Source organism: Rutilus rutilus (genome assembly GCF_951802725.1).
Source record: "Rutilus rutilus genome assembly, chromosome: 11".
Taxonomy (NCBI): Eukaryota; Metazoa; Chordata; class Actinopteri; order Cypriniformes; family Leuciscidae; genus Rutilus; species Rutilus rutilus.
In genome coordinates, this window is record NC_140216.1 from 8,300,147 (window position 1) to 8,315,147 (window position 15,001).

The 15,001-nt window shown below is 38.6% G+C and overlaps 1 protein-coding gene across 1 annotated transcript in view; it reads right to left on the minus strand.

Moving 5' to 3' along the window:
- Positions 1-746: 746 nt before the first annotated feature.
- The window catches only part of gabbr2 (gamma-aminobutyric acid (GABA) B receptor, 2), a 197,267-nt gene continuing 183,012 nt past the window's right edge, over positions 747-15,001 (minus strand). The window contains exons 14-19 of the mRNA XM_084422479.1: positions 10,449-10,559; positions 7,331-7,555; positions 6,871-7,053; positions 5,975-6,104; positions 5,591-5,705; positions 747-2,011 (exon numbers count right to left, since the gene is read on the minus strand). Coding sequence (XP_084278605.1) covers positions 1,846-2,011; positions 5,591-5,705; positions 5,975-6,104; positions 6,871-7,053; positions 7,331-7,555; positions 10,449-10,559 — 930 coding nt within the window. The 3' untranslated portion in view covers positions 747-1,845. The remainder of the gene's footprint in view (positions 2,012-5,590; positions 5,706-5,974; positions 6,105-6,870; positions 7,054-7,330; positions 7,556-10,448; positions 10,560-15,001) is intronic.

The window sequence follows — 15,001 nt, forward strand, 5'->3', positions numbered from 1 at the left end:
AGTTAGTGAAATTCTCGATGAACTGACTTAGGAATAGGATAATATGCGAAGTCATTGTTTTCGTCATCCGGTCGACGCGATTCGGCCCGTTAGGCTCCCGTAAGACGACAGGCACACACAAATCTGACAGAAACTAAAACCAAGACACCGACGGTGAGATATCAGCCGAAACAAACTCTTGCCATTGATATGAATGATACGTAGCTTATTTCCGATAATTCATATTTTGATTACATTTCCAGATTTACAAAACAGCTTTAGCTGATGCTCCCTATCTCTGCGAGACATTGTGCAAAGTTCACAGCACACAATAACATTTCTATAGCAACTATGAGGTTATTTCACTGTTGCTAAGAGCGAGGTGATGTATTTCACAATGTCACTCTGCCATTTCTCCTCTGGAACAACACGGCACACACACACACGCCTCAACCCGAGCCCTTTTAGCCCAAGCTACAACCGTAGAGGATTCACAAATGTTTGGTTTTTTTTCATCAACCAAAAGAGAGAAAAAAAAAATGACAAAAAAACCCCAACAAGAAACAAACAGAGGGAGGGTAAACTGAGAGACTGCACCAGAAAGTCAAAACGAGGCTTTGTTCTTACGTGACTCGACTTATTAAGTTAATTACACTTGTGCTCATTTTTCAGTCCCACTGTTTAATACAATATCGTCCTTCTGTCTTGCTGCGTGGACCGCTTCTTTTGTGTAACCTCGCAGCTTTCTGTGAGGATATTTTGGTTTTGCTCTGCATGGAGTACCACTTCCCTGTTATTATCGCAATTTGTGAGTCTTCTTGTTTTGTAACAGCCGGTCACATGACGGCGATTGTACATCCGAAGCGTGGGGCCTGCATCTGTGTGTTCAGTCCTGGTATGCAGGATCAACTTGCTCGACTGTAATGGAAGACTGACTCTCTAAAATCGCCGGTTTTGTCTCTTACATCCCTTTCGGCTGGACCTGTGGCTCTTTTGAGGTCGCAGTTGCGCGACTTCTAATGTGACATTATATGCGATAAACCAAAGTGGTACTTTCGGTACTCTGTTACCAGGACAGGCCTACATGATGCTAGCTGTTTTTGAAGACAAACAATGTGTGGTACCGTCTATCCAGGTGAGAACGGTTGGCCTGCGTTTACACTCCCTTGTTATCTTTAGTAAAAAATCGAGACACTAATAGTCTTATTTACCATTAACCACTTTTTCACACCATTGGGACACTGAAGCAATACAACAAATTCATATCGGTTTGCAACGTCGTACGTGTCTGTTCCTGGTTCGTCGACTGTTTGTAAAGTTCTACGGAGCACCAGGCCTCATCGGAATAATTCATTTCACAGCATAATCAAAGCTCACTTTGATGTTCAAATATGGTATTTACATGGCTGTTGACGTGTTGAATAAAGAGGAGGAGTCCTCGGTCACATCCGCTGCCCCTTTCCCGCAAGTTTCAGCAGAACCAATGTGCACAGATTTCGTGGAAAGGCTGCCGGCGGAAGCGTCTCTTTTTTAGCAGCGCCTGTCCTCCGTTGATCCACGCTGCTGTTTGGGGTGGGGGGTGTGGGGGCGTTGAGTCCATCGAGTTAGGAACGGGAGGTGACGGGATATAGATAATGGGTTGGGTTGCTGTGTGAGAACCTCCGGTCACCTCCCTCCTAGCCTGAAGATCAGTCCTGCTCTGATGTGGCTATGGATGGTGGGACGGGGGTCATGGATGGATGAAGAGTCGGACCCCCCCACCCCGGGTTGCTCACACACTTCTGTTAACCGCTGATATTGCTCAGTCTGTCTTTTCAAAAAAAGCTGATCGCTTCCTGGGAGTGCAGTGCAGGGCAGTGGTAAGGCTCACAGGCCAGACACCATAACCCTGTAGGAGGGGGGCATGTGTCTGTGACGGGGGCTGGAGGCCGGGCTGCTCGTGGGACTGCTGCAGCTCGCGTCCACCCCTCCTATGGAGGGTAGATATGCGTGATGCAGGATCGGCAGCTGTAGGGACAGCCTGCGCTGTATGCTGTGAACACAAATCACACAGACCAAAATGGTTATTATACATAAAATACCCAATTCCTCATTTTCTTTAACCCTAAAACTGGCAATGTGATCTGGGTGTAACATAGTTTTTGTCGTCTTTTTTGGGGCGTAAGAATGATTTTTTCATCAAATCCTTTTATAATTTATCACAGCCTGGTCTGTCTTGAGTATGCTGGTCACATGATTTGTTTAAAAAAAATTGTGATTAATTAGTCAGCCTGACCTAAATCCAACATGGCTGCCAGTGGTGCAGGACATTCAGATTTTGAGATAAGTAAATATATATTAAACTTACTTTTCTTTTGAAAAAAGAATACTAACACTGCTAACATTAATTATGAACATTGTCTTAAGGTGCTGAAAAAGAAAATTTATCAAAATGTTGTTCATGTTGTTATTTAGCACGTTTTGAAATATATGTTACACCTGAGTCACATTGCCACTTTTGGGTATAAAAAAGGGATTAACTTTGTATTCATTTTTGTAACAATCTTTGTATTCTGAGGTATTTTTTTTTTTTACAAATTATAAAATGTACAGGTTAAACTGATACAGCCTGTCTGTCTTGAGTATGCTGGTCACATGATTTGCTTCAAGTTATCTGTGATCAATTAGTCAGCCTGACTTAAATCCTTTTTTAAAAAAAACATTTTACCAATTTTTTTTTACCATTTTTATGGTAACGCAAGGTCCGATTTCAAAACGGTTTTCACAGGCTGAATCTTGAGTTTGTAAGCTTTCCAATGATATATAATATGTCAACATTATATGATTGTTTTAAACATGCAATTGCAGTTACAGTTATAGATTTGGTCCTTTTTTTATACCCTAAACAGGCAATGTGATCTGGGAGTCACAACTCATAAAATCCAAAATACATAACATTTGTCAAAAATTCTTTTGGATATGATTTACTTAAGTCCAGATGATATAAAAAATGACATGAAATTATTTGTTGCTTATCATTTTCTACTCTTGCCTGCTCTTTAGTTGCTGTGTGTTTAATAGTGGGGAAGAACTCTTGTATGCCTGTAACAGACGTTCATCTATAATTATATCACAAAGCACAGACTTTGCCACATACATCATGTTTCGTTCTTAATCAAGGGTTCAAGGTTTAACTGGTTAGCATGACCCCTTTAGTCCCAGATGGTGGATGCCAGAACTACACTGTGTTAACAGTAATGTTAACTATTTTTAAAATCCAAAAAAAGTTTTCTATTTGAATATATTTTAAAATGTAATTTATTCCTGTGATGGCAAATCTGAACTGAAAACAGCCATTACTCCAGTCTTTAGTGTCACATGATCCCTCAGAAATCATCTTATTGTTATCAATGTTGAAAACAGTTCATTCTTGCTGAAAACTATCTAAATCTAATCTAAATCTAGAAAGTTCTAAAAATCCCTTTAAAAAATAGAAATCGTTTATAACATTATAAAAGCCTTTGCTTTTAATGTGTCCTCGCTGACAAAAAAACTAGCCCTTCTTACTAGCCCCAAACTTTTATGATTAGTGTATAAAGCATCTTTCTCAATGAACAATGAAATCACACATATTCCATTACATTACAGTATATATATGTTTTTTTTCTTTTCTTCTTTTTTTCTTTCTTGTCTCATAGTGAGGATGATGGGTTTGGTACTGTGCTTGTTCTTTTGGTGGCATCAATCCTGTATGTACCTGGCAGTGTGGATCACCTCATATAAAGTCCATTTCATTCCTGTGTCTAGATTCAAACTGCACCCCAAGAGGCCGAAGCCCTTTAAATCAATTACAGAAACCAAATGGCAGTTATATAAAGTGCACACACCACACCTCTCATGATTGGTTTTATGATTGGAGTCTCTTTGAGTTATTACTTTCAATCAAATATTAATTTCATACATCAATTAAGGAAAATGTCTTCTGTGTTTAGAAATAAGTAACATTGATTAGTCAGATGTTGCAGGTTCACATGCAAAAAAAAAAAAAAAACTCTTTATGCAAGTGTTATTAAACTAAATATGTATTTGTTTATTCTTTACTGCAGACAAGGAGAACAGCCACAATAAATGAATTCGCTGCATATTCCCATGGCAGAGGTGGTGTTATTTTGCAAGGTCAAGACTCCATCAGCTACTGGGGTAAGTGTGTGAGAGTATGTCTGAGTGAGAGTGTGTGTGTGTTTGATGAACAGTGACAGTGCAGAATCCCTCCTCTGTGAGATCAAACATTCATGTGCTGGGACAGCCTGTAGTCCTCTAATTCTACTCTCATGTCTATTTTCAGGGTCCAGTGCCTTTCGCTCTCACTAGATATCACACATTATGTAACCGCAGCCCCCCTCCCACGTCTCCCTCTCTCTGTCCCTGAACCTCTACTTGCTTTCATTTACTTTTTTTCCCCTGAAGTCTGTATTATTTCTCACCTTCATGTAAATGAGTCTATACAGCAATGTATGTTGTATCTGTTCACCTTGTTTTTAACGCAAGAGTGGGCCTGACCATTGGTATTTGGTATGTGTTTACTCTAATGTGCAAGGCTTCCGGTGTCATTCGCTTCCAGATACTGTAGCTGTACAAAAACTGTCCGTTACGCTGCTTGATGTTGAAAACTGGTAATTGTTCAAATATAATTTTAATTCAATATCATAATCATAAACACACCGGTTTGTAGCACTAATAGTTTAACCATTTACCGCACTTTGTTATTCTTCTAGTTATGTACCAATAGCGGCTAGTAAATCAGAAGAAAAAAGCTTTCTTCAGCATTGCAGAATAAGGTGGACACTTTCAACAAGAACTATTTAGAAAATTAAAACCCTTAAAGACCCATAAAAAGAACTTATAGCTAGTCAGTAACAGGTGGTTTTGCAGAGATGGATATTCTCATTCTAGAGAGCAAAATTCTAATCAATTTAACATTAGTGATGATCAATTTTTGGTCCGTTTTCCTAAGAAAGATGTGGTAAATAGTACATACAGTATATAACTGACGAGTTTATGGTCATTGAATGAATTTTAATAGGTATGACTATGGGCCACAAGAAAAATATATAGAAAATAAATTTGATATGCACCGTTAATGCAGCGTCAGATGCCAAAAACTCGTCAGTTTATACTTTCAGTTTCTGTAGTGAATAATTGACTGCCATATGAGACTTCTTCACCGGCATAACTGTCACGCAAATTCTTTTTCTTTTTTACTTTGTCACCAGTTGCTCGCAAAATGATGGACAATGATTCACATTTTTGTGTGCGTCATTTTACGTGATAGTAAAATTAAGTTAATTATTAAATGAATAAGTACAGTAACAAGCAAACTTAAACTTGTGCTTAAAATTTCTGCGAATAATTTGCTGATGCAGGTTCAAAAAGACCCCAACTCAAGAGTTAAATGTATAGCTAAAAGCAAGTAGAGTTTTCTCAGACTTATACTTTTGTCTTAATACTGTCATTGTCTAACAAATCTTTCGTCAAATGTTATGTCTGGAAAGTTGGACTGATATTTTGTTCATAGATTTGTATGTGTCCAGAAACTTTCTTGGGCCTAAAGTGCATGCCGGTGTAAACTCACTGTTCTGGTGAGTTGATGTCTTCTAGTGGACCTCTGCTTATCCTAGAAGGATCCATGGATCCCCACTGAGCCTGAGGTTTCTGCTCTAAGTGGTTCTTCAGAGATTTCTCTCCATCTGAAAACAAAGACATGATGCTCAGAATGCTGCCTTTCCTGAGGATGTCAGTGGTGGATTCAGCTGAAGAAGATGCTGAGTCAGAACACCTTATATGACACCTCAGGTTGACATGTTTGGGGGTGAAAAATGTACAACACCAATAATTTTTTCTTCTTCTCTGGGTGACAGACTCAGGAACAGAGGAAAAGAGTTTCACATACTGAAATGAGTCACGACTGACAGCTGTGTGTGATCGACAGGTGAGGAACACAACGTTTGATATCTACCTTTGCCATCAGTGAAGTTGCGTATGCTCAGGATATTGTTGACATCTTGGTAGTGGTTTTGTTTAATGTATGGAGTCTTTTCTGGAGTGTCCTGGAGTTGCATGGTAACCTCTTCCAGTTCCTTATCCAGCTGTAACACAAATTCAAAAATCCGGTAGCACTTTACAATAAGGTCCCATTAGTAATGCATTAGCTAACAATGAGCAATACATTTGTTATAGTATTTATTAATCTTTGTCAAAATTAGCTAATAAAAATACAACTGTTCATTGTTAGTTCATGTTAGCTCAAGTCAGTGAAATAATACTTTTGATTTTAATAATGCATTAGTAACTTCTTAAATGAACAATAACTAAGATTGGTAAATATTTTTCATTATTAGTATGTTACCTAATGCAGTTAACTATGCAAAAAAATTAAACCTTACTGTAAACCAGTAATTTAATTTATATTACAAATAAATAATTTGTCATTTTAAAAATAAAAAAACTCAAAACATACAATAGTATGTTTCATTGCTGTAAAATACTTTCAGTAGTGAAAACATTTATTGATTTCATAAAACAAAACTCCATACAGTTGCTCCCAAAAATATCTATTAGTCTTAACTATTTATTTATTATTTAAGTAAAATCATTTAGTCTTAAAATATATTTATGCTTAATGTAATATATGATTTGGACACAGTATTTTGATTTGCATAATAGATTTTTTTGTTTACCTGTATTAGTTATTTTTCTTCACATCATTTGTTATTAATATATACTTTTGGGGGGGGGGGGGGTGGATTATATATATAAAAAAAAATCTTAATAACTGTTTAAAGTACACTGTCATTCTAGGAATGTAATAATTTGGTAATTTATGACGATTGAAATCTGAGAAACTTCCGTCACCTCTGTAATTCTCATTCGGAGGCGGTGGTTGTCTGTCTGTAGTCCATCCAGACGGGAAGTGTTGGCCTGGTTAACACTGGTTACTGAGGTGGAAGTCTTGGAGTCTTCCTTCTTCTGGTTCTGGGTGAATTTTAACCTCCGGTTCTGTGTGGCAGCATCCGGGTTTGTTCGCATTGTTACAAACTAACAAACGAGAAGAGAACAAGGACATAACTTTGAGATCTTTTGGCATTGAGTCTGCTTAGGATGTATTTGTTTAGATGTAGAGTCGAATCTTTCAAATTTCAGTGTGTTCATTTCCAGAGAGCTCCAGGGAATGCAAAGTAAGCACTGTTCTCAATTATATTCCGGTGAACTTGCTAGGGATTTGCACAAATCAAAATGCCAGAATGTGGCTTTCGCTGACCTCTACAATTCTTTCCCCATAGGGCTGGATCAGGCTGTACATTGCAGTACTTACCTTTGGCACAAAAACCAGGCACAGCGTGATGGTGCTGCAGAAGATGATGACCAGTGCCACGATGCAGAACTGCACATTAGGCTGATCTCGGGTCAGGAAGGACACTGCTGCCCCAATGATACACATGATGCCCACATTATACACACTCATACCGATGTACTTGCTGTCGTTCAGGGCTGGAATGCTCACATTTCTGGTCTCCCAGGCCAAAAAACACCCAAACAACTAGACAAAAAAAAAAAGAGAAAAAGTGCAATGAATTATAAGAGCAGTGAAATCTTAAGTTTTGCATAGACAATCATTTTCACCTTCCTCAGTTTACAGTGATGAATCATAAAGCCAGCGAGAATGAACTGTGACTGACTTATTTAACACCCTAATTCCTCTAAAGGCAGCTAACAACACCTGTCCAACTCTCAGGAAGTCAGAGAAGTAATCAAAGCACCTTTGTGTGCGACTAGAGTGAACTCTGAGAAATATGACTCAGCTAACATAATGACGCACACTCGGAGATCTGATTCTGCACCCACTCGCCTCAAACCTATTCAATCCTAATCCAATCACAGCCCGTCTCAATAGTTTTCCTTATTCACCCTCTCATTCTCTCTCCCTTCTCTCGTTCTACAGGAACACGTCAGCTGTAAGTGAAGCCGCGCTGATTTAGCAGGAGGTTTTCAAACATGACAAGAGGAAGGTAGAGGAAGTTTTCTGAAATGGCACATAGGCCTATAAGAGAACATGAGTGTGATGGCATTTGCACTTGTTCACTATTATGATTTGATGACTTTCATTCCTAATACATTTCAGCTTCGATTTAACATTGACACCTTTGCCTCCCCACAAATCTACAGCTGTAGTTTTTAGAGAGAAAGAAACAAAAGAGACTGGAAGAGATACTCTGTGGTCCACAGATGAACTTTGACACGGATCGTCTACTGTAGAGCAGGGTAAAAACAGAGGTAATGGCCTGCCAGTCAACCGAACCACCTGCCGCTATTACAGCAGCAAGAACAAGACAGATCATTTCCAAAGAGCACAAAGTGAGTAAGAGGGCAGATTTTTATTTGAGGATGTTGCCACCATTGACTCAGAGATTATGGTCTGTGCTATGGGCAATTAACTGACTGGGGGCATTTTGGTTCCTGAGGCACCTTACCAGTAATCTAAAGTGAGGTTAATTGGAAAGAGCAATCTTGCTCATATTATATCTCCTCCTAGGGGTACAATGTATCAAAGTCCGGTTAGTGAGTTTGTTATATGTGCATTTCCGGAAGGAAATACCTTCCCAGTAAGCACTTTTTGTAAGGAAGCAAAAGAACAATGTTGAAGTTTACAGCAGTTTCTAGAGATGCACCGATTACAATTTTCTAGGCCGATTCCGATTTCCGATTTTTCATTGAGTTTGACCTGCCGATACCGATTTTAGCCGATTCCGATTTAATTTTTTTCTAACCACTTTACAGCACACACAAATATTTATTTTCGATCTTTTCTTTAACCCTTTCACACATAAGTTTAAAATATTCTAACTGACAACCCCACACCCAGAGTGAGTTTTTTCAAGGCGAACGTTCCCTTTAATGTTTCCATGGCGACGCGTCACGCGATACACCGCAGCCACAATAATACTGTATGACAGATGTGTTGCTTTTATTTCGCTTTTCCTTTTTTATTCAAAATATTCACAAACTTGCTTACCATGTCATCAACTAGCCTATCTGGTATTCCGATTCTCAAATACGTGTAAGTGAGTGTGTTTGGTCGTTTAAAAACCTTTATAAATAATCTTGATCTATAAACATGAGATGGGCGCCGCAATGTTGTCCTGTCAGTCGGATTTATAGCACGTGAATTCATCAGTTTCTCCCGAAATAAATGCAAGAAAGTGGCCGGTGAACTGAGAAGAATAGAGTAAACTTTATAGTTACTTCCACTATGTTTGTCTGATATGAATAAAATATGTCGGCAAATTATATTTGAATAGATTGTTATTGCTGCTTCCACAGACATCAGTGTGTATTTTACAAACTCCAAATGTATTGTTTTACTCGTGCTTATGTGTATTTAAATATATGAAGCCTAAAATAAACATTATGAGGTTGAAAACACTGCTTAGTTGTGATATATGACAGCGCTGAACGCGTCCAACTCTGGCTCAGCGCCAGGCCGCCAGCCAACGCGCGAAAGCACAGTTTGAATCTGGCAGTTATGCGACGTCACTGAACATTATAAATGTGGCGCCGTACTCTCAGGGGCACAGAGATAAAAAATCCCATATATGAGACCGTACCGCTCAAAAGGTTAATCATGCGGCGCCCGAGTGCATTTGACCGGCATTAAATCGGCATATATCAGACTGACCGGCCGGTCGCCGGTCATGGCCGATCACGTGAAAATCGGCCAATTCCGGTCACCAGCCGATCAATCGGTGCATCTCTAGCAGTTTCTCAATCTTTTTGACTCCATTTCTAAAAACACAATATTTGAAGGCACGCCAATATACTTTTAGTGCTTCTGCTGTAATGTCAAAGCTGCTTATTTGCAAACTTATTTAATTATTATTATTTTTTAGGTCTAGAAATCACACTTTCAAAATTCTCTGACAAGACAAAAAAAATTTATTAAAAAAAGAAATAAAATAGGTGTTGACTTATTTCAATGCTTAATTTAAATCATTTTAAGCCATATTGCGCCCCTCTTTGCTGAGGCCCATTATTTGATAACCATTAGTTTACAGTAAGTTTTGGTTACAGTAAGACTTTTTAGTTCAGTGTAAACAAGATAAGCAGGGGGTGTTAATTTTGTCACTGTAAGAGCTGTTCTTAAGCCTAAAACCATGGGTAAAATCATAGTAATGCAGACCTCAAATGGCTTAGGTTTTTTGATTTGTAGCTTTTATAAAGTACAATATTGTTCCCTAATACAATTTGTTGACACTCATGAACATTAGATAACGGTATGCATGGCATTTGTATTTCCTGATGTATTGCAAACGCATTTTCATGACAGTGAGATATAGCGTATATAATAATTTACCAAGTAGCAGAATATTCAGACTCGGTTGTCTGCGGGAGCAGATGGCGATCATGTTGTTGCTCTCTAGAATGTTCTCACTCACCATAAGGAGGCCTTTGTAGGCATAGACAATCCCCAGCCAAATGGTCATGTGCGTGTTCTCGCAATGCTCCAGGAAGGGCCGGATTGCGATGTCTCGTCCCTGAGGATCTGCCTGTGGAGACACAGCGAGAAAACCAATGAGTGGAAATAATCCTGGCTAAAAAACACCTTTGTCACTAACAACAATAACAAAATACAGAGCCAGGGCTTATTTGCCTTGACTTAAATGCGTTTAATATGAAGGTTGATTTGGGGTTGACTTTAAGAATTTATTAAATACATTTGCATTTAGATTTAGAAGTAAATTTGCTAAATTGCATTTGCATCGAGTATCAATACTGAGGATGAAGGCATTACAGGAACTGGGATCATTTAATCTCCCATGGGAGACCAACCTTAATGGACTTTCTCAGAGATAGTAACAATAATATAGTCACCTCTACGGGATGCCACTTGAGGGTTAACGATTAACAATAACTCTTTATGGGTCAGGCATTGATCGCTTGATATTGATCAAGATATTTACAGTCTTAATATGCAAGACAGATCAGGACTGGACTGCGAAAGAGAAGATCTCAACCGAGTTCCCCTCAAAGTGCCGGGTCTAAAAGTAGCCAAGCTCTAACCCACTTTCTGCTGCCCCAGTTTGAAAAACCTTAAGCTTGCCATGCAACAACCCGGACACAAAGACAGACAGGGATCCAACCTCCGAACGCATTCCAAAGTCTTGCCGATTTTTCCCAGTTTAGTCACAGAGCGTAACACCCCCAGCTTTCATCCGCCGCTTGTGTGGCTCTATCAGCATGATTTGAGTTTGGCATTAAGGAGTTCACAGCACAGAAGACATCTTCACAAAGTGACGGTGCGAGTAAAGTGGGCCAGCCAACACAAGAAGTTCTATTTATAAATGACACATTCCAAGATGTGATGAATCCTAGAAGTCAAACAGACATTGTCAGACAATTTTTAAACTCAGCGAGAGAACAGATCAGAGAGGAACTGCTGATGATGTATAGTCTGCGAAAAATGTGTGATAAAGATGTGATAAAGTGCTTCTACAATAGCAACGAAAGACATAGCAAAAAATAACTATCTTTCCCATCACTGAAAGTAACACAATAATGCTTTTACTTCTCTGTTAAACATTCAAGTGTTCCTTCTGACCTCAAAAACACAAGCTACAAAAGATAAAACTTAAAAAAACTGCTTATTTCTAACTGCAAAACAACAAGAGCTCTGCTTTCCTCATAGCCTGAGCTGTAGTTAGTGGAGCTGTGTGGTGTTGCCAGGCAACAGTCGGTGGGTTGGGCTTGAAGAGAGTGCTGGGTGCTCAGTTATTTCTCACTGCATTAGGCGTCTAATGTAATTGTTCACTGGAAGCTGGAAGGATGTGTGACTGACAGAGTGTCTTTGGAGAGATGGTGACAAGAGGGACACAGTTAGCTGAGAAGAGAGAATTATATCAGTTTATAGACTGGAATGAACCATATGGACACTGAGAACTGCAGACAGACAGCCATTAGGTGTGTCTGTACAGTAGCAGGTTTAGACACAGAAGGGGCAGCATACAGATAACCCTATAACTCCTGCCTGAGACTTTTCACTAACAAATGTATTATTAAATTAAATGATTATATTAAAGCCTAGCTAACTATATGTAAATTATGCAATATATATATATATTCTATTCCCCCCCTCCCCACCCTGTGGCTTTTTATCTCACAACTCTGACTTTTTTTCTCACAATTGCGAGTTTTACATCTAAAATAAAGTCGCAATTGCAAGTTATAAAGTCAGAATTGCGTGATATAGTTGAAATTGTGAGAAATAAACTTGAAATTCTGACTTTTTTCTCAGAATTGCATGTGTATATCTTGCAATTCTGACTTTATAACACACAATTGGGAGATATAAAGTCAGAAATGCATGATATAAAGTCGCAATTGTGTGTTATAAAGTCAGAATTGTGAGATATAAACTTGCAATTTTGAGAAAAAAAGTCAGTCTTTATAACTGTAACGATCACCAGTGAGAGTGCCCAGGATAACCATCAGAGGGCACTCCAACCCGGACAATCACCACACATCCACAAACTACATTTCCCATAATCCTTTGCCCAGACTAATCAGCCATGATCACATTCACCTGTATGTCTTTACCTTGTTTAGCTCACCCCATATAAGCCTGGTTTTCACATTCATTCCCTGCAAAGTCTTGTTTAGTGTTTGTACTGCAATTCTGAACATGTTTGTATCCTGTTTTTCCTGTGTCCTGGTTACCTTGATTCTCTGCCTGTTCCCTCGGATTTCTCTCCTTGCCTCAGCCCTTTTCTGTTATTGTTTGGATTGCTTGTTTGTGTATGACCCTTGCCTGGATTTGGATTACCCTGTTCAATAAATACTGCGTTTGGATCCTCAACCTTCTAGCAGTTTGTGACAATAACACCCAATAGTGACTTTATGTCTCTCAAAAGATGTCAGAATTGCGGGATATAAAGTCGCAATTGCGTGTTATAACGTCAGAATTGCGAGATATAAAGTCGCAATTGCATCACAATTTAGTTTATTTCGAGCAATTCTGACTTTATAACATGCAATTGTGACTTTATATCTCGCAATTCAGAGAAATAAAGAACTGCAAGATGTAAACTAGAAAGTGTATTTCTAATAACAGCATGTCTTTCCTGTCATTTTTTTAGCAGTTTAATGCGTCATTGCTAAATAAAACTTTCAATTGAAAAATAAATAAATAAATACTAATCCAAACATTTGAATGATAGCGTTTTATTGTACGTGATCTCATTGCTTAATGCATTAAAGCCTAGGTCTTCAACCCTGCTTCTAGAGACCCAACTGTCGGGCAAAATTTATTTCCATCCTGCTTCAGCTCACCTGGCATGCGATTTTTCAAGTGATCCTGAAGACCTTGATTAGCTGGGTCAGGTGTAACTCGACCCACTCCGAGCGGGATTCGAATCGGGGGTCTCCAGCATGAGAGGCAGACACGCTAACAAGGACGTTAAAGACGTCAATCGACAGTGTGCCTCTTGAGGCCAAGGGAGTGAGATTTACCGGCACAGCTCTTAATACTAGCTGGCCTATGTTACACACGTGTATTTGATTAGGATTGTAGCTAAACTCTGCAGGACAGTGGGTCCCCAGGAAGACCTATAGGCATTAAAGTTTACATGGTGTGATCCTGTCCTCCATGTATCTCAATCTGAGCATGAAAAAAATGAATCAACCTAAAATGATGGGGAGAGACTTCAGGGTTCTTTGCCTCAGTCATTTCTCAATGAGCATATATTTTATTCCATTGAGAGTTTAGTACAGCATGAATGAGATTTCTATTATCCAGCCTCTTTCTAAGACCTTTGATTTTGAGCTAAGCTCTTGTTTAAGAGAAATGATAGTTATAATACTAATTTGTATGGGTCAGTCACCCTTCTGTCTGTCTGTTTCTCTCTGACATGGCTTCTTGTGACCACAATCTCTTATCTGTAGTAATCCTTTTACATTACACCCTGTGATCTCTGCGTGCCACTGCTTGTAGAATGGAGAGGCAGATATTGTTCAATGGAGCTGAGAGTTGTTTAACGAGAAGTTAAGTCAATTATTCGGCCATCAAATCTTAAGGTCAACTCGAACGTCTAATTCCACAGCAAAGACATGACACACATCAAGGAACAAGGTTTAGCACCATGGTTCAAAACCAACACTCACCAAGCACCAAATACAAATAAAAACAGCTCAGGTCAGTAAATAACACACTCACTTTGCCCATGTTTGCCAGAATGCAATATAATACATTATCTAAATTAAAAATGATAGAATGACCTCACGTGAGCGATTCAAATCGAAGACAGTTTATCTAGGATGTGGCACAATGTGGAATATTCATTGCAATAATCCACCAAAAAGAAAATATTACGAACAAAATTATGATTTTTGACAGTTTGCCTCATCTCATATATATTGAAATTGATGCAATGGCCTGCACGGCATGCTATAATTTATTTATTTTTTGTTCTATATTATATAGGCTACTATTATTATTTTAAAAGTTTGGGGTCGGCAGCATTTTTTTTAATTCTTACTTTCTCTTAGACTCTTATGTCACCAAGGCAGCATTTATTTGATCAAATTATTCGATTTATTATTCAGTTATCAATTTATTCCTATGAGGGGAAAGCTGAATGTTCAGACTCCAGTTAGAAATCATTCTAATATGCTGATTTGCTGCTCAAGAAACATTTCTTAGAATTATCAGGGTTGAAAACAGTTTTGCTGCTTAATATTTTTGTGGAAAACGTGATGCATTTTTTTCTTCAGGATTCTTAAATAAACAGAAAGTTCAAAAGAACAGCCTTTATTTGAATAACATTATTTTAATCCAAAATTTACTTCCATTATGCCACTTTTTCTGATCACTTGCATTTTGCATGTGTGGCAAATGTAAATTTTGGACCATGTTTAGCACTTTCCTGCTCGCTGACTGCATCTCTGTGTGGCTCCTCCAGGGTTACATCTACCTGCTCCAGTTTGAGGATGAACC